The sequence below is a fragment of the Mus musculus genome, chromosome 12 (assembly GCF_000001635.26).
Source record: "Mus musculus strain C57BL/6J chromosome 12, GRCm38.p6 C57BL/6J".
NCBI classification, from domain to species: Eukaryota; Metazoa; Chordata; class Mammalia; order Rodentia; family Muridae; genus Mus; species Mus musculus.
The window spans coordinates 79,202,199-79,222,664 of NC_000078.6; the positions used below are offsets into that span (position 1 = coordinate 79,202,199).

The 20,466-nt window shown below is 42.9% G+C and overlaps 1 protein-coding gene across 2 annotated transcripts; it reads left to right on the top strand.

Moving 5' to 3' along the window:
* The first annotated feature begins 6,714 nt into the window (after positions 1 to 6,714).
* On the top strand, positions 6,715 to 20,466 carry Rdh12 (retinol dehydrogenase 12). 2 transcript variants are annotated; one of them, NM_030017.4, is made up of 7 exons: positions 6,715 to 6,910; positions 8,643 to 8,761; positions 9,190 to 9,345; positions 10,455 to 10,559; positions 11,346 to 11,555; positions 16,478 to 16,667; positions 19,765 to 20,466. In NM_030017.4, the coding sequence occupies exons 1-7, from the start codon at positions 6,843 to 6,845 to the stop codon at positions 19,865 to 19,867; spliced, it is 951 nt and encodes a 316-aa protein (NP_084293.1). In that variant the 5' UTR covers positions 6,715 to 6,842; the 3' UTR covers positions 19,868 to 20,466. The 2 variants fall into 2 exon arrangements, with proteins under 2 accessions (NP_084293.1, NP_001300900.1); NM_001313971.1 differs by having other exon boundaries at positions 10,491 to 10,559.

A 20,466-nucleotide genomic window follows, 5' to 3' on the forward strand; every position in this document is an offset into this window, starting at 1 on the left:
GAAACAGTTCCACCAACTAGGGACCTATCAAGTATTCAGTGAGCCTATGGGCTCACTCTCCTTCAAACCATCATAGTGATAGACATACACAGTGGAAATTATCTATATATCCTAGCTATCTACTTCCTACCTGTGTATCTATCTACTCACACATACACACACACATACCTATGACACACACACCTATTGGGGAAAAGCAACCAATGAGATGGGAGGAGGGATAGGGGAGGATAGTAAAGGGACACATATTATAATGCATATATTAAAGTTTTATAACAAACCCCATTATCTTATTTGCTAATTTTAATAGTTTAGAAGGGTGGGTCCAGACAAAGGATGGCGGCTAAGGCCAGAGGCACAGACAAGAAGCCAGGGAGATCGGGATGGGCCTGGAATGAACATTTTTACTGTATATCAAGCAGTGAAAGGTTTAGATGGAAGAACGAGGCACTGAATTCATGTTCTACTTCATCCCCCAAAGAGATTACAATGCTCAACAAAGCCATTTCTCCCACCCATACCTGTTTCCCACCACCCACCAGGCAGGTCTTCTATCTGGGTGTTTTGCTTCTCTCCATTGAGTATACTCCTTGAGTATTCCTTTAGTGAATGGCACCATCCTTCTGCATGCCTCCAGAGAGCCTGATGGAGCTGTTAGAGAGTAGCTCTCCCCGGGGTAGGTTGGGACCTGGCAAATCACCCCTCCGCAGCTGTAATCCAATATCGATTTCATTTATCCATGCTGATTAAGTACTCAACATTGGGAGAGAAACAAGCAAGCTTGAAGCCTAGGTAACAGGCTGGCTCCCGATAGCACTGACTTATAGATTAATATCTTTCAGTTTCGTGTTTTCATATAGGCATGGATTCAAGGAGAGTAAAATGTAGTTAAGAAGGAGTCTTTGCTTTATTGCTTAAGGTATATTTATTTTGCAAATGCATTTGAGCAAGAGTTCTCCAGAGCAGTTTTGTCAGACCATTGTTCCAATTATCCATAGTTGAGTAACAATCTACTTACACTTGGGAATTAAATAAAATTTATTTCACAATGGTCATGATCTGGTGATAATTAGAAGTTTGGGAGGGCTGCCCAGGGTGACTCTTCTGCGCCCTATGGACTGTGAGAGCTTTGTGGGGTACAGTTGATGTTTGGGTAGGTCTGGGGAAGTTCAAGAAGGGATCTCTCAAATGTCTCAAGTTTTGGCAGTAAAGCTGAGCTAGGGCTGGGCTACTCTTTGTAGTCTCAGTACCGCTCTATGGTCCTTCTCGGAATGCTGGTTGGTCATCTTCTCCTCCTCTTCCTTTCCTTCCTCCTCCTCCCTCTTTTATTGCCCCTCTTCTTCTTCCTTCTCTCCCCCTTTTCCTCTTCTTTCTCCTCCTGCTTTCTTCTCATATTTAAGGAATTTTATTTAGTATTTATAAATTCCTTTGCATAGAATAGTTATAAAGCAAAACTTCTGGTAATAGAAAGCTGGTTACATCCATCCACAAAAATTAGAAAATAATTTTAGAATAAAATTTCATGTATCCCTGCTGATAAAGTGCTCAACATTGGGAAAGAAACAAGCAAGCTTGAGGCCTAGGCAACAAGCTGGCTCCCAGATAGCACTGACTTATAGATTAATATCTTTCTGTTTCGTGTTTACATATAGGCATGGATTCAAGGAAATTTTAGAAAATAAAAATTAGAATATAATTTTAGCTATGCATGCAAATCTTGTGTGTTGAATTTCTAATAAGATGACTTTGTTTTCCAGGAGTGATAGTCAAGAGACAGGAAGACTCCTAAATCTGAACCTAGAAAGATGCCACTTCCGTGTGGTGTGTAGTTCAAGAAAGTAACATGGAGGTTTGTAATGAGAATTTTGGTTGCTTTAAAAATAGAAATATTATAAGAATGTGTTTTCATTTTAATCCCAGGTGTGGGCTATGGGGCTGCTTCAGGCTGACCACAGCAGCCGACTATGATTTGCATTGTACTCTGGCAGGGGTGTGATTTCGCCAGCTGCAGATAATTTGTGTGAGTGTGGGACATTTGGAATTCTGGGGACTTTTCAGAGAATATATAAATGCTTGAGCCCTAGTAGGGTGGGGCTGATTAGCCAGCTGGTGACTGGACAGTGGTAGTGCACACCTTGATTCCAGCACTTAGGAGGCAGAGGCAGGCAGGTCTCTGAGTTGAGGCCAGCAACTAGTTTACAGAGTTAGTTTCAGGACAGTCAGGGCTATACTGAGAAACCCTGTCTTGAAAAAAAGCATGAACAAAAGGTGCTCAAAAGAGGTATATGTCAAACCGTTATGATTGTCTTAAGGAAGCGGTAAATAAATATAGTATGTAGGAGCAGGGGGCAGGGAGAGAGAGTGGCTGATGAAGCTGGCTGGGGACTGCAGAGAATGTCGAGGTAAGACATACGGGGGGTTAAAGATTTATTCAGCCTAAGAACATTTATATGATGTTAGAAAGTAAAAACAATAAATATAGCAGTGTCCCAAGTTTTCATTCTGAAATATTTCCTGGGTTGACTTCCACAGCAAAAAGTTTCAAAATGTGTGTAAAATCTTAAATTGAAAAATATTGAACATTTATAGTGGAGTTTCATGGTAAATATCCAACTAGTACCGCCTCCTTGAACATTTATAGTGTTTGTAGAGTTTCAGGGTAAATATCCAACCAGTACCGCCTACTTTCTGCGCTTACATTTTTGCATGCTGGATTTACCACGTGCTTAACATAGATCACCGCATGGCCACAGAGATGGCTCAGTGGGCAAATGACCTTACTGTTAGCCTTGATGACTTGAGTTCAGTTCCTGAGACCCTGCTGGTGGAAGGAGAGAACTGACTCCTGAAGGCTGTCTCTGACCTCCACCTGCACTCCATGACACACATACCACCCCCCAATAAATAGATACGAGTAAAACATTTTAAATACAGTAAATGTACAGTGTATCATTGGTTTTACTTCCCCCTGTCCATCAAACTATGGTATTTTATTGATGTACTTAATCTACTTAATACAAATGCAATAAGCTTTTCTGAACTGTGTGATATTGTGGCAAGTGCTAGTTTAAAAAAATTGTGATATGCTATTGACATTTTAAAAATATTTATTTATTTATTTATTTATTGTATACATGTAAATGTTTTGCCTGCATGTATGTATGTGTACCATGTGTATGCCTGGAACTGGAGTTACAGACTGTTATGAGCCACCGTGTTGGGGCTGGGAACTGAACCTGGGTTCTCTGCAGTACTCTTAAATGCTGAGCTATCTCTCCAGCCCGGTTAATAGACTTTTTTTTTTTTTCAAAGTAAGTTGAATGTATCAAGTTACTCTTAAAACTTCAGCATGTATATCATTAATTATAGTTCAATATTTTATCTAGTTTTTTATTTTTATGTGAAATTTACATCTGATGAAATGTAAAAGTTTCAAATGTATAGTTGCCATTTCGACCAATGCATAGATCCATCGTGGGTCCCAGGGATTGAACCCGGATCACCAAGCTTTGTGGCAGATGCCTTTACCCAGTGAGCCATCTGACTGGCCACTCTAAAGTCCAACCCAAACTTCTACCAGTACAAAATATTCTTATCATCCAAGAAAGGCATTCATAAGAGGTATGGCTTTAACTCTTTAAAAAATTACATTTATTTAATCATTTGTAATATGTTTTATTTTATGTATGTGTGCGTGCTCACATGGCATAAAAAGCATGCAGATGTTAGAGTACAATTTCAGGGAGCTGATTCACTCCATCACTTGGGTCCTGAATATTGAATTCAAGTCATCAGGCTTGGTGGCAAGTGTTTTTACCTGATGAGCCTTTTCATTAGCAGGAGGGGCTTTTTAACTTGTTCATGTATACAGATCCCAGATATTGTAAGTCAATAGAGTGGGCAGAGTTAGACAGAATAGAACTGTGAAAAATAAAGTTTAAGAGATCAAAATGATTAGTTGATGATCAGTATCCCAGACCCTGTGAGATACTAGTCATTTGCCGCATTCTGGTGAGCAGACTAGGTTGGCAGAACCAGCATTCAATGCATGGGATCTAAATGAAACTTTGCTGTGCTCAAATCCTTTCACTATCACACCTACCAGAGCTGGGCTGTGACTCAGTGTTAGAGAATGCAGTTAGCATGTATGAGGCTCTGTGTTCACTCTGTAGCATCAGACCCAACATCTCACACCAGGATTCTCCCATATGCCCAACAACCTGAAGGACAGCATTTCCCACTTGGGGAGGTGATTGTACCCCACAGTGAGCAGTTGACAATGTCTCGAGACATTTTTGATTGTCACAGGAGTAGTGCTTAGGCACTTTACTGAATAGAACCCAGACATCCTGCTAAACACTCTGCAGTATACAGAACAGTCCTTTACCATTTTATAATCCCCAAATGACAACTGCTACAGGTTACAGGTATGCTATAGGAGGAAGTCAATCACAGTTTGCCCTCAAAGCAAACAATTTTTTTATTTTAGAAAGTTGATGAGATATTTTACCCTTTAAGATCAAGAAGAGAGGCTGGAAAGATGGCTCAGTGGTGGTTAAGAGCACTGCTATTACAGGAGACCCTGATTTAACTCCCAGCACCCACACTGGGTGGCTCACCACTGTAAATAACTCCTGTACCAGAGAGATCCAAAGGCATCTGCGGACACCTGCATTCGTGGGTATATCTTCTCTATACATAATTTAAAATAAAATTTAAAAAGATGAAAAGAAAAAAGAGAAACAAAGACTTACTATTGAATAAACAAGATACAAGCAGGTCTGATGGCATAACATACCTTTAATCCTACACTTGGGAGGTAGAGGCAGGCTGAGTTCTATGAATATGACATCAGCCTGGTCTAGTACCAGACTAACCAGGGCTATATGGTAAGACCCTGACTCAAACCTTTCCCCTACCCAACACAAACAAACAAAAACCCACTACTGCCACCACCACCACCAAAAACAAAAAAACATTCTTTCATTCTGGGACAGTTTTGAGTGTGGCAGCAAACGGCTCCTGACTAGAAATGGACACATTATTGTACAAAAGATCTTTTGGGGAAACCACTGGGGGCCATGCTAGGCTCCTACTTTTCTCATCTGGATGCCAGGATATGTCATTGGAAGATGAAAAGAGGGGGAAGCGGAGGAGTGGAAGAAGAGGAAGAGGCATTTACAGTTTTCACACTTGCTCTTATTCTGTAGGCTCTGTTCTTACAGAATGTTCTAGACCATGGTGACATCGGCCACAGCTGTGTGACTCCACTTGACAAACCACCACCAAAGGTCAAATCAGAGAGTAGCCCCTCATCTCTGTTTTACAAAGCTGCTGTCCCACTGCTGTGTCCTCCCCTGAGTCCACCTGACCTGAGAATCATCTGAGGTGAGTGGCCCGAGTGGCCATGTGGAGACTTGCAACTGATAATCACTCCCATTGGATAATCAAGTAAACTGAGGCAGCAGAAAGACTCAATAACTTGCCCAGGACCTTGAAGCTTGAAGGATGCTGAGCTGGGATTTGAGTCAGGAATTTGAGTCTAGCTCGAGAATACTTAAACACTCTACTCTTGCTTGACATGTCGTTGGGTGTGTCAACTTCACTGAAGTGTAATGTAAAGAACACACACAAAATGCCCAAATCAAAAGCGCCCAACTCAGTGATTGTTCACAGTAAGCACACCTGTGTACTAGCACGAAGATCAAAGACCAGCACATTGCCAGCCCCACAGGACCTTCAGCCACTCCCTATTTCTTCCATTTATTTATTTTTAACTTTTACTTATTTAATTGGTTATATATACATGAGAGTGCAGGAATGCACAGGCTTCAGCATGTGTGGAGGTCACAGTGTCACTTGGAGAGTTGGCTGTGGGACCTGGGAACCAAACTCAGGTCACTGTGCCTGTTTGCTATTGCTGATACCTGCTGAGCCACTTTCCCTGCCCTGTTAATTTACTTTGGGGTTTGTAGGGACATGCATATGGAGATTAGAGAACAAGTTTTCAAAAGTCAGGTCACTCCTTTTACTTTGTCTTCGAAGCAAGGTTTGTGCGTACCTACCTCTTGATCCTGCAGTTCCACTTCCTCGAGGCTACCTGGCCTTTGAGCTCCAGTTTCCATTTTGAAGTAGGACTACTGTGGTTACAGACGGCAGCCACTCTTCTGGCCTGAGCTGCCACATCTGACTTCTACATGGATCCTGGGGATTGGACACATACCAACAAGCTCACATGGAAAGTGCTTTGACCTACTTAGCCATCCTTCTTACTATCTCTCTTCCATTTTTAATCACACATATTTCAAGCATCATTAGGACTTGGAGGATTTTTTTTTTGTTTGTTCGCATGCTTGCTTTTTTCTTTGTTTTGTTTTTTTTGGTTTGGTTTTGTTTTGACACAGTTTATTATGTTGTTTAGGCCAGTCTTGAACTACAGACTCAAGTGATCATCTGCTTCAGCCTGCCAAATACGTTGATTATAAGACGTTGTCACTATGCCTGGCTTTTTTGAAGCCTGCTGATAATGTGTAACATATTCTATCTTGAAAATAGCGTGTTGAGGAGGAACTCCAGTATTGCCAAATTCTCACTGCCAATATAAGGTGAAGCCCTAATCTTTCCTTAAGCCCCACCCCTCTAGGACTACAACTCCCAGGAGGCTGTGCTCTGGCGGCTCTCGGATTTAAGTAAGATTCTGGGCATTGCTTAAGCCAGCCAGTTGCTGAGTGTCCCAGAGTGAGAGGAACCAAGAACCAACAGAAGCTGCCAGGAATTGGAGCCAGAGAAGGATCCTCGGGCTAGGTTGAGGGTGGGAAGCAGCAACTAAGAAAGTTGACAAGATGCTGTTTATCTTGGTACTGCTTACGTCCTTCCTCTCCATCTTGTATCTGACAGCTCCATCCATCAGGTTTGTTTTAATCCAGCAACTCAAAGATACTTTACGAAGATGGTTTTGACTTCTAAAAGAAGAAGGAGGGAAGGTGGCGGAGGCGAGATTAGTACATTAAAAACAGGAAAGGAGGGGTTCTGGATGCCTCTGCAGAAAACGAGAAGGAAGCACCTGGGTGGGAGGAGGTGGGGCTGATTTGAATTCGGATGCCGAGGAAGGAGGAAGGCGGAGTAGATGAGTCCTGTGGCACTTTCCTCTGATTCCTTTAGGTTTCTCTGACACTTTCCTTTTCTTTTCTGTCCCTAGATGAGGTGAGTGTCATGGGGACTTCATCGTTAAGGGACTCCTTGTCAAGTCTTAGGCACTCTGGAAAGGAAGCAAACTCTCTTCCCTTGATACTTCTCTCAAGAAGTGTTTTGGAAATGATTCACTGGGGATTTGTGGAGGTGCCAAGAAATGGCTATTCTATGTGGGGGCTTTAAATTTTGTTGATGATTAGAAAGGTTAGGAGCCAGGTGTGGTTGTACGTGCCTTTAATCCGAGCACTCAGGAAGCAGAAGCAGAAAGAACTCTGAATTAGAGGACAGACTGATCTACAGAGCGAGTTCCAGGGCAGCCAGGGCTATACAGAGAGACCCTGTCTTGAACCTTTGCCCCCTGACCTGACCCCACCCCCACCCCAAAGGAAGGTTAGATAGGCATACTGAGGACAGAGTGTCAAAGTGTCATACTTGGTCCCGGCCACCCTTAGAAATGACTTAAACATCTTTGGGCTTCAGAGGTTTTTTTTGTTTGCTTGTGTGTGTTTGTTTTTGTAATATAGAAGTAATACTGAAATGGCAGGGGAAATTAATATAAATGGCATATGGAAAGATAATATGTATGGAAAATGTGGAAAGATAGTGAGTGCAGAAACTATTTAGCATGGAGGTAGACTGGGTGCAGAAAGTGTTTAAACCTAGACAGAAAATGTATAGAAAATCAAGCCTGGGATAGACCTCATGAGTGTAGAAAAGTGTCTAGCCTAGTCTAAATATTGGGTGTAGAAAGTCTAGCCTAGGCTAGACAGTGCATGTAGAAAATATCAAGAAAAGACAGTGTATAGAAAGTGTCTAGCTCAGTGTCTGCCATCCAGTGATGTTCAGGAAGTATTCTAGACTCTCTGGTCTTGTTTTCAACAAGAAAGCTTTCTCTGTGTGCCAATGGCCTAAATAAAATCCATAATAAAGTGCCAGAAAGTCACTCAGGATGCTCTCTCTCTAAACAAAAAAGACAACTGAGAGGGAAGTAGTTAATGTGTCAACCCAGATGCTATCTGCTAGTTCCTATAGTAACTATTGGAGCCATAGGGCTCAGGACCATTGAGTCCTCTAATGTGTATCACCCATGTGATTCCAATGTGGGTCAGAGGAGGAAGCTGACCCGTGGAAGTCTAGAGATTAGACTGATAGCGTTTTTATCTGACAAGGAATGTCTCCATTGGCCCTGGCTCAGGAGCATTTTCTCTGCTTGCTCAGGTGACTATTTTTAGCTTCTGGACACATGACCTTTCAATTCTTGTCTATGAGCTGGCCACTACCTTGCCCAACCAAAAAGTGGTCCATGCAAATTAATTTCTAACGATGATAAAGTCTTATTTATAACTCCAAGTTAAAGGCCTCCCTCTTTGGGTTTATGTGGCCTTTTTCTTTAATGCATCTCAGCGTGACTTTGGGGAAATGGTGGATGATTTTCCTTCCTTTGGCGACAGGAAGTTCTTTGCTGGTGGAGTTTGTACAACAAATGTCCAGATCCCAGGGAAGGTAGTGGTCATCACAGGTGCCAACACAGGCATTGGCAAGGAGACAGCCAGAGAGCTTGCTCGAAGAGGTGAGTCCTTTCCTTCGGTCTCTGCGGGGCCACACTTTCTGCTCTCTTCACTCAGGTTCTGCCTGGATTTCCTTCTTTCTTCCTGGCCTTGAAGGCTCTGAAGGGAATTCAGGGAAACTGGAATCCAAGCCCAATCCAAGTCCAACTAATTTATTCTGACTTTCAGCATAGTTCCTTTCCCTCCTGCATCTTTCCAATTTCAGAAAGTAAGGAGAATAATGTCTCAGTGTAATATTAGTTAAGTCAGTTATTGTAAGGTAGCTACTAAGCAGAATTAAATAGAGGGTTCTTGGCCCCACTGGGAGAATTTGGAAGTGGCAATATGGCCACTTCACTGCTGTAGGGACAGCTTTGAGTATGCTCTACCTATCAGCCCTAGCTCACTTCCTGTACTTCTACACACATTGCCCTGTTTACTTTGGTCCCAGGAGCACGAGTATACATTGCTTGCCGAGATGTGCTGAAGGGAGAGTCTGCTGCTAGTGAAATCCGAGCAGATACCAAGAACTCCCAGGTGCTAGTGCGGAAATTGGACCTGTCTGACACCAAATCCATCCGAGCCTTTGCTGAACGCTTCCTAGCAGGTAAGGTTCCAGTGAGTAGCCAGGAAGGCAGGAAACTAAGTGTGGAATGGCTACTCCACCCAGGACATTTATGGCCCTTGCATCATACCCATGATCCCACTGGGCAGGTTTATGTAGATAAACCAGCTGGGCAGGGAATTGGCAAAGGGATGGCGGGTGGACAAGCTGGGCAGGATCCTTATCGGCATTTCGTTCCACAGTGGGAATCTTGGAGGTGTCGTCTCCATGTCTGAGCTTGTACCTTGGCATAAGGTGTGGCCTACATTCTGCTCTTTTCTTTCATCCAGAAAATCAACCTTCTGTGGCTACAGGCACTAGATGAGTTTGTGCCATTGTCAAAAGGCTCCTGTGTCTTGGGAAACATATACCAAGAAATACAGCTCCTCTGAAGGGGTCTGCAACCCTATAGGAGGAACAACAATATGAACTAACCAGCACCCCCAGAGCTCGTGTCTCTAGCTGCATATGTAGCAGAGGATGGCCTAGTTGACCATCAATGGGAGGAGAGGCCCTTGGTCTTGCGAAGATTATATGCCCCAGTACAGGGGAATGCCAGGGCCAGGAATTGGTAGTGGGTAGGCTGGGGAGCAGGGCAGGAGAAGAGTATAGGGGACTTTAGGGATAGCATTTGAAATGTAAATGAAGGAAATATCTAAAAAGAAAAGAAAAGGAAAGGAAAGGAAAGGAAAGGAAAGGAAAGGAAAGAAAAGAAAAGAAAAGAAGAGAACTACAGCTTCTTGAGGGACAAGGTTTAGATTTGCCTTATTTTACCATGTCTTCTCAGGGCCCATCAATGTGGGCCTGCTCCAGAGTTGGTAGTTAGTATGCATTGGCTTTATAAATGAACAAATGGTGTCCAGGATGATAGCAGCAAGTAATATTAGAAACCTAGTGGCAATGGAGAGTCCATATCACACAGACAGGTCTGGCTGGGGATAGTTATTGACTTCTGAGCCAACACCTTATCTTGGAAGGCAAGAGAAAGATGAGTGTTAGCTTTGCCCAGCAAAGAGTATGCACAGATGGAAGCCAGGGTGAACACTTGGGACAGTGACAGGTAGATAGAAGATACCTTGCTTTCCATGGGTCTTCTTGATTGTTCTCAACAGAGGAAAAGAAGCTTCATATTTTGATCAACAATGCAGGAGTGATGATGTGCCCATATTCTAAGACAACAGATGGCTTTGAGACCCACTTTGGAGTCAACCACCTGGGTAAGTATCTTTGGGTGATAAAAAGTGAGTTCTAACCTACCTGGTTCTTTGTAGGAAGATAGCTCTGCACCAAGGTTCAGGATCTCCACTGGTCCTCATAGAGCCTCACAGAATCCTCATAGGATTCCCCCTACACTAGACACATGGCTAAGCAGTCAAAAATGTGACTCTGTGCATTCTGTCCAGAAACCTCATCTTGGAAGATGCTAGGGAGAAAAAATATCATCCTTGGATGGGGCAGTGGCAATGCAGGGCTTGCTGCGCAGGGTCAACCTGTGGGTACTCAGGAATCTGGATTTGGCAGGGGAAGTAACATTTGTATGAGTACTGAAACAAGCCTTGGGTTGCTGGAACCAAACCTTGAGACATTGACACACAAGATAAATTGTTGCTCAGAGTTTCTGGTGAAGATTCCTTCTAGTCAAAGGGGCATGTGGCATATTCCTGGATCCTAGGCAAATGTTATTTTCCCTGACTACTATAGCTTTCTTTCTGTATGAGTGTGAGGACCCACAGTTATACATAGATATTGGAGGCTAGCAAATAGGTATATAAACAATAGATACATGAATATAGGTTAGATATTGTCTTACTGCAGTCTAGCTTTGTCCCTTGCTTTGGAGAATGAACTAACTTAGAGTAAGTGACCAGTTAGCACTCAATGTAACAAACGTTATTCACACTCAGAAGACAGAGAGCTGGTTCAGAAGTCCTGCCATTCGATCCACACACCCCTGAGCCTAGAGATGTTCTACCTGGAAGTTTTCCTTCTGGATTGCTTTGCAGGACACTTTCTTCTTACATACCTGCTGTTGGAGAGGCTGAAGGAGTCTGCTCCCGCACGGGTGGTCAACCTTTCCTCAATAGCTCACCTGATTGGCAAGATCCGTTTCCATGACCTCCAAGGCCAGAAACGATACTGCAGTGCTTTTGCCTATGGCCACAGCAAGCTGGCCAATCTGCTCTTCACTCGAGAACTGGCTAAGCGGCTCCAAGGTAAGTATGGAGAAATAATAAAATATTAAGCATCTTATTATTTTAAAAATTATTTATATGCTTTTATGATATCAATGATATTATATATATTTAATATTTAATTAGAAAAATAATAAAATAGATGTTTTATTATTTTAAAAACAAAAACAAAAAAACAAGAACGAAATCCTTGGTCCAGATTATAGGTAGAAACTTCTGGAACCAGGCTGTTGAACATACATTTTTTTAGTAGTCTTCTGTATAGTCTAGAAAATGATAACCGTGCTTAACAAAAAGTTAATAAGTGAGTATATTAGGTATATAGCACACAAAAACAGAAGACTAAATAGGTTGGAATTGTGACTGAGAAAACTGAGTAGAACACAGAACGGCCTCCAAGTAAAAGAACAAGTAGCCTCAGGCGAACATTAACAACATCATCAAAGCAGGCACCACAAGGGCCAGCAGAGACCAACTGTTGGGACTGAAGCAGTCAGTTGGAACCCCCTCCTTTAGCTTTTTCTCCACAGATGAACTTCCAGTGGCTGCACTTCCGGATCCCTGGTCCCTCTCCAGGCATTGTTTATTATGGGATGTACAGTAATAACCTTGGTTGGAAAGACTTTACCTTCTAGCTGTCCTCAAGAACACAGTGTCTGTTTGTTCGTTTAGTTGGTTGGTTGGCTTGGTTTGGTTTTCCAAGACAAGGTTTCTCTGAATAGCCCTTGGCTATCCTAGAACTCACTCATTCTGTAGACCAGGCTGGCCTCAAATTCAGACATCTGCCTGCCTCTGCCTCTTAAGTGCTGGGATCATGGGCCATAATGTGGCTAAGAACACAATGTTTTGTTCTGTTTTTTACACTCTTAGCATTTTTCCCTTTCCCTGTTACAGAGCCAGGAGCCATCCTGACCCAGGGAAGGGCAGGGGCTTTTGGAAGACATTTGACATAAATATGCTTGAGCCTGAAGGAGGGCAACCCAGCTAGCTTCTCCGTGGGTTCAAACAGCACGGAAAAATTTTACCAGTGCAATGTACATTCCAAGAAGGGACTTTGTGTGCTGAGAGGAATGAGGCCGTGTGCAGAATCTTGGTGCTGTTGCACAAGGGAACACTGCATCTAAGAGATGCTGGAACACTAACCTCACCTGACATCTGTTACACTTTTGCCTCCTGTTGTTTCGTTTTGTTCTTACAACAACCCTTTGTCACAGTCAGAGTGGGTAGTATTCTTCTATTTTATGGGTCAGAGCTGAAATGGTAGAAGTGGCTAGATCAGGATTATACAGCAAATGGAGCCATCCGTCTGTACCTCAGGAATTACTTCTGTAAAGGAGTCAGAACTGGAACATGGGCTCTCTGCTAATTTAAGCCTAGAGCTCTTCCTCCTGTGTGTCCTTCTCTGAGTTCTGCTAAGCTCCAAAAGGGTCCTTGCCTACCATTGGGGAGTTAGGACTGGATTCCGGGATCCTGGGCCTGAGTTCTTGCTCTTCCATATATGAGGGCTGTGTATATGTAGATCTCTTCCTTTAACTTCCCCAGCTGACTCCTCAACTGTTACAGGATTAATAATTTTAATTATTACTAATTCTGCATTTCCCTGGGGTCTAGGTAATCTGTAGTCTCTGATGTCTCTGAGTCTTGGGGACTACTTAATATTGTGAATAATTCAGAATTTGAGAATAGCCTGTATCAGAATGCCAAAGCAGAAGAATAGGACAATTGTGGAAATGAGTAGTAATGTAGGAAGCTTTGTGTACCCGGCACTGTACAAGCCTCAAACTGTTCTAATGAGATTAGCACTATTATTTTACTCCCTCTACAAATGAAGAGAAGGGCACAGCTGTATTAAGGAATTTGTTTAAGAAGGTTGCTGAGGGGCTGGTGAGATGGCTCAGTGGGTAAGAGCACCCGACTGTTCTTCCAAAGGTCCAGAGTTCAAATCCCAGCAACCACATGGTGGTTCACAACCATCCATAAAGAGATCTGACTCCCTTTTCTGGAGTGTCTGAAGACAGCTACAGTGTACTTACATATAATAAATAAATAAATCAAAAAAAAAAAACAAAAAAAAACAGGCACTATAAAAAAAAAAAAAAGAAGGTTGCTGAGAGGTCTCATTCTGCAATCTAGCAATGGGAATCTAGCACTCTTTCCCTCACGTGAGGCATTACATCTTAATCTGCAGCCGACTAGATATGACCTTGGGTGGTTTACTTAATTTCTCTGCATTTCAGCTTCCTTAGTACGTGAGCATCTTAATGTTACCTACTGCATAAGCCTCTTTTTTAGCATAGAGACGTGACCATCCTCTGCCCGCTGCTCAACAAGTCCTCCTACCTCTGATTAGTTAAGAAGGCGCTATTCCAAAAAAGGAGAAGCAAAGGGTGGGACAGAAATGTTTGACCTTGGTGGCAGGTGACACCTGTGTTGGGTAGAGCTGGTATGAGGAAGAGACACTCTCTCACCATCAGATGATCAGGAGTTTTGGCCAGACCTTTGGACATTATTGAGGCAGTGAGGAACTAGGTGCTCAGACTGTATATTGAAACGGATTAATAAGGAACTTAGTGACTTGGTCCATAATCCTCCCCCACAATGTCCTACAGGTCAATTGAGGATAATCTTTTTCTAGCAAGCCATAATTAAGCAGCCCAATGGCAGCCTATACCAAACCGTATTTTTTTTTTAACCAATTTATTTCCCCATGGTGCCATCTTTCTCAACCAGCCAAGGATGCATTTACAACCAGATTTATCATTCAAATGTTAACAGGAATGGCATCATTTGTCTCAGCTGAGACTGCAGCAGTCTCCTGCTTGAGTTATTCCCTAAGCTACCTTGTCCATTTTGTCCACTGCAAAGTGATCCAAACTTGCATGCCCCAGGTTCCCCTATTGCCAGAGACTCCTCATCTACAAATCAGTGTTGCAGATGAGAGTGCATCCCAGGAACGGACTCTGGAAGGCTGTGGAATGTCACCTTAAACTCAGAAGAACCTGCAGGATAGCCAGAACCAAGTCTAAATGGCTGTTCCTTTGTTGAGTTTCTTATCCAGCTGTCAGACCTCACCTTCATTTTATTTTCTCCCAGCTTTGGACAATGACTACTTTCTAAAATAGTTACAAATGAAAAGTTGTACAAGATTGATACTTTAAAAAAAAATGTGTGTATTATGTGGCCAGTATCTTTACTTTAACTTGTTTGTGAGAGACACTCTGTTGTGACATCAAAGGAAGCTTTGGCATTCTAGCTGTGTCTCTTCTTGTTTAAGGCATCCGCTGTTAGAGATATATTCTGTATTCATAACTGAGGTGGCTGCAGAACTGGTATTGAATTCATAGCATCATCAGAAGGGAAAGTGTGATATAAGCTATGTGTGTCAGCAGAGTGGAAACTGAAAGTCAGGCACGTTCTACCTTCTAAATTAGAATCTCAAAACCTGTGTACTTTTCATTTAAATTGCTGGGAAACTCCGAGTTATTCGCCCATCTTCTATCACACTGTTTAAAATCTCACTGATTCACTGATGCAAGCTGTTAGTGGCTCATTGTGCCAATGATAGCTCTGCTAGCAACTGATTTATTTCCCTTCAGTAATGTGGTATAAACTAAACAAAACCAAAAAGAAACGGGATAACACAGGCAAAGTGCCTTGTGTAGTCCTGGTAGGTAAAAAGTACAGTCAGCGAGGTGGTACCAGAGTTGTGTTGGGGGCAGCATAATGTCCCATAATTCCCACTAACACCCTTCCATCCACACCTCATAAATGCACTTGCCTAGTAGCCTCTACCCTCAACCTTTTAAACAGATCCTGGTTCCAAAGCTTCTCCCATACTAGTGGCAAAGATACTGCTATTAATGATTAACACTGCTAGCTCCCACACGCTTTTATTTGTCGTATGTAAGCCCCCATATAAAATAACATTGAAATAGGACTCTGCACTCGGAGCCTAGAAAGCTGAGTAGAGATCTTCCTCGGAGAGGTTAATTCATTACTAGGCAGGGTGAGCAGAACCTTTTGAAGCCTGGGCTTTTATTACCCAAGTCTCCTCCTCCTCCTCCTCCTCCTCCTCCTCTTCTTCTTCTTCTTTTTTAAATTAATTAATTAATTTTACATCCGAACCACAGTTTCCCCTCCCTTCTCTCCTCCCAGATTCCCTCTTTCCTCATTCATTTCTCTTTCATTTCTCTTCAGAAAAGGGCAAGCCTCCCGTGGATATCAACCAGCCCTGGCATATCAAGTTGCAGTTACCCTAGACACCTCCTCTCCTATCAAGGATTGACAAGGCAACCCAGTATGAGGAAAGGGTCCCAAAGGCAGGCAACAGAGTCAGAGACAGTCCCTGCTCCCACTGTTAGGAATGCTACAAGAAGACCAAGCTACACAGCTATAGCATATATGAGGAGGGCCTAGGTCAGTCCCATGCAGCCTCCCTCGTTGGCGGTTCAGTCTCTGTGAGCCCCTGCAAGCCCAGATTAGTTGATTCTGTGGGTTTTCTTGTGCCTTTGATCTACAATTTGTTCTGCCTACAAGACATGCTAGGGTAAATAGATGGTGCAGAAATTGTGGAAGTGGCCAACCAATGACTTTGTCCAGCTTGTGTCCCATGATTTGAGAGAGCCCATCAACTGACACTATGTGGAGGGCCAGGACCAGGCTGGATAGCCCAGAGACCTATGATAGAACTAAACAGGACTAGCAGTAGGAAAAAAAAAAAAAGAAGTCAATCAAATGATTTCTAGTGATATTGTGCCATACTCATAGATTGGTCCCTAGCCTAGTTGTCATCAGAGAAGCACAAACAGATGCAGCAGAGATCCACAGCCAAGCATTAGGCAGAGCTGGGGAAATTCTATGGAAGAAGGAGGCAAAGGATTGTAGAAGCCAGAGGGACTCCTACACCATGTGTCCCTGGACTTACTGTGTCCTCTTTGTCCTAGGGACTGGAGTCACCGCCTATGCGGTTCACCCGGGCGTTGTATTGTCAGAGATCACCAGGAACTCCTACCTGCTGTGTTTGCTATGGCGGCTCTTCTCACCCTTCTTCAAGTCCACTTCTCAGGGGGCTCAGACCAGCCTGCACTGTGCTCTGGCGGAGGACCTAGAGCCCCTGAGTGGAAAGTACTTCAGGTAGGAGCTGGCGGTGCCCCCTGTGTCTGCGAATTCCAGTACCACTCAGACTCCTTGTGCCTGATGATGGAATCCAGGCCTGGGTCAGGTCTGCAAACCAACTGCAGTGAGTTTTCCAAGACTTAAGTTAGAAAGAATGGCTTTTCTAGCTCTGTTTTATTCCAATGGGCCACCTTTCTGTGAGCACCGTTCCTTTCTGAAAGCCGCAAAGGCTTTCCCTGTTTGTTGTACTATAACAAGAATGTTAGCAGGCCCTCTGGATTTTTTTCCTCTAAGGCTCGGCTGATTTGACATTTGGATTATTTGGCATCACATAATGGGGGGGGGGGGGTCCTGTCTACCCAGTGGGAACCCTCCCCTTCAGTTGTGTCAAGACTGGCCTTGCCTGTTGGTGTGTAGGAATAGAAATTTGGGTACCACATGTGGACACAACTCTACATGTAGCCAGAGCTTCCAAATAAGGAATCCAAGATAAAGGTTCCTTCCCTCTCCATGATTTAATCCAGCCCAGTTTGTTCTGCTGCTCTTTGCTAAGTGAGGCATCATTTCTCTCTCTCTCACACACATTATTTATTTATTTTATGTATATGAGTACACTGTAGCAAATGTACTGTACAGATGGTTGTGATCCTTCATGTGGTTGCTGGGAATTAAAGTCAGGATCTCTGCTTGCCCCACACCCCAACACCCTTCCACCTCCCGTTTGCTCCAGCCCAAAGATTTGTTTATCGTTATATGTAAGTACACCGTCACTGTCTTCAGACACACCGGGAGAAGGTGTCAGATCTCATTACAGTTGTAATCAGCCACCATGTGGTTCCTGGGATTTGAACTCAGGACCTTCGGAAGAGCAGTCAGTGCTCTTAACCGCTGAGCCATCTCTCCAGCCCGAGACACCATTTCTCAATGAGCAATGAGAGTAGTTTAGTGTCTGTCATAGGGGAATGGATGAGTGACAGCAGCCAGTACTGCTCTAACCCTTGGGCTGTGTTTGCCTCTCAGTTAAGCATGTTGAGTGTCTTGATTAATGCAGTCATCTCCAGCTGCCTCTGCCTCCCGAGTGCTGGGATTAAAGGATCATGCCACCACCTTCCATCTCTTGATTTACTTTAGAGGCAGCTTTTTACTATGCAGTCCAGTCTGCTCTCAAACTTAGGATTCTTCTGCCTCAGTCTTCTGAGTGCTAGGATTATAGCTGTGGCCCAGTATGCCTAGATTCTTTTTCTTTTTTAAATGTGGCCACTGGAATTTTCAAGTCACGTAGTGGCTCCTGTTTCTGGTTTGCATCCTTTGTTGTTATTGTTGTGTTTTATTTCTTTGAGACAGGGGTTGTCTATGTAGTCCTGGAACTCATTATGTAGACCAGGCAGACCTTGAACTCATAGAGATCTGCCTGCCTCTGCCTCTGCCTCCTGGTTGGCAAGTGCTGGGATTAAAGGTGTGCACCACCATGCCTGGCATACATTCCATGTCTATTGAGGAAATCTACCCCACAGTCTGAGTGTTTATAGTATTGCCTTATGAGTGTTACAGATACTATATAGTCATTTAATGTGATTTCAGAAAATATTTAATTAATAAGGGATTTTCATGATACAATGTTATAAACAAACAAACAAACAAACAAACAAATGATAGAATACAAAACTGTAAGTGCTGGAGACATAGCCCAGCAGCTAAGAGCTCTTACTGCTCTGACAGAGGAACCCAGTTCAGTTCTCAGCACCAGATGTCTCACAACTGCTTGTGACTTCAGCTCCAGGGGATCTGACACCCTCTTCCTGCCTCTATAGGGACCAGCTCATAAGCACAAACCCTCACACAGGTACACATATATAATTAAAAATAATTTTTTTTAAAAACATGTAAACATTTGTTACAAATACATAAAGAATAGTCTAGAATAGGCTGTGCATAGTAACAGTTACTTCAAGGGAGTCTGAGGAAGATCCAGGCAAGGTGTGAGAAAGGATTGCAGCTTCTTAGCTCAGGCATTCTTTATCATTTTAAACATTTTTAGAAGAGCATACATTTATTTGCTGTCTATCTAGTTAAAATACATTTTAACAAAAGAGAGACTTCCCCAAACTAAATACACAATACAACTTTTGAATAAAAGGAACAATATACATTAACTTATATATATATATATATATCTAGATAAACAAACAAGGCTGATGAAAAGGTGGATCAAAGGATAGGCTTTTCTTTTCCATCAGAATCATATTTTACAAGCATCATATAGAAGTTTTGTAAGTATAAAAGGTGGAAGCGTATCCTATGGGGCATTCTATCTCTCTCCCATTATTCCTCCCGGAATAACCAAATCGCTCTGGAAGAAATTCAGAGTTTCTCTAAACTTAGTAAGAAAGTAACCATGGTGTTATCTGTGACTCTGCCACCATAGGGTTACAGATATTTTCATATCACATTGCATCATTGAAGATAATTTCACAATGTCTCTTTTGCTCACAATTGCTTTGAAGTAGCATTCATCCATCTGGTATTATATCTTATTGTAGACTATAGTAAGAAAAAGCCTATGTATTGCTATTTGAAGTTTACGTTTATATGTATATGTGCATACATGTTTATGTTTTAAAAGATTTTCTTCAATCTCTGTGTGTGTATATATGAGTATGTGCATGTGTGTGAGGCCATGGAGGCCAGACAGGCTTTTGTATCCTAGAGTTTTGTATCCTGGAACTAGAGTTCCAGGTGGATTTAAGCTGCTTGACATTGTACTGGGAACAAAACCCAGGTCCTTTAGAAGAGCAACAAATATTGTTAGCTACCAACTCATCTCTCCAGCCCCTATGCTTTGCTTTGTCAAGATGGTCTAATTGCAGTCCAGGATAGGTTCCAAGTCACTCTGGAGCTAAGGATGGTTTTGAACTCCTGATCTTCCTGCCTCTGTTTCCCAAGGGCTAGGATTATTTAGGCTGTGCCACCACATCTGGCCTGAAATACTTAATTCATTTCAGTGTAGTTTCTTTAGATTCAGCACACATATTTTATATCATTCGAAATCTATTCTGAGGACCATGTTCCATGAGGGTCAGTTTTCATTCTAACATTCATCCTTTCTGCCTACCAGTGACTGCAAGAGGATGTGGGTATCCTCAAGGGCCCGGAACAAGAAAACAGCTGAGCGATTGTGGAACGTCAGCTGCGAGCTTCTAGGAATCCAGTGGGAATAGTTGGCCCGAAGACCAGAGCCTTTTCAGGCCCAATCCATGCCAGAAAAAAAAAGGACCAAAGAGAAGGTTGATCTGAAAGGATTATCCTGGCTTGTTGCTGCTGTGACTCCTGCCTACTAAGAATCTTCGGGAACCCTGTATACACACAACATTTTTGTGAGGCAGGGTCAGAGTACAGGATGATAGTCACATTTCCAGCTCATTCTCAAAGGCTTAGAGAATCCACAGCTCTCCGGGGCAAGAGAGCTGAACATGGGGGTGGTAGAGGATCCTGGGAAGTTGGATTAGTTTCCTCCCCAGTACCACTGACATGAGCTTACACGCTCACAGGGACACCGGCATCACACATTTCTATTCCCTCCAGCTCTAGATTGGCCTCTTTTTCTTTGAAATGAAATGTTAGTCACAGCCCTGGAGTCTGGACCAACTCAGGAAGACGTAGCTCACTTTGGCCAAGCTTCATTTTTTTTCCTTTGAGCATCCTGGAGCCATTGTATGAAGCTGGGCCTTCCCGTTTTTTTACCATGTAGATTTCCCCCCTCCCCAAACCATTCTCTTTACCTCAATTTTTAGAGAAATAAAGATTTATATTCTTCTCA

Excerpts from the sequence above, each read along its gene's own strand:
- Rdh12 (NM_030017.4), top strand. The coding sequence starts at position 6,843 with ATGCTGTTTATCTTGGTACTGCTTACGTCCTTCCTCTCCATCTTGTAT. Across the intron at positions 6,911-8,642 it reads CTGACAGCTCCATCCATCAG|GAAGTTCTTTGCTGGTGGAG; the intron begins GTTTGTTTTAAT and ends CTTTGGCGACAG. Across the intron at positions 10,560-11,345 it reads CTTTGGAGTCAACCACCTGG|GACACTTTCTTCTTACATAC; the intron begins GTAAGTATCTTT and ends ATTGCTTTGCAG.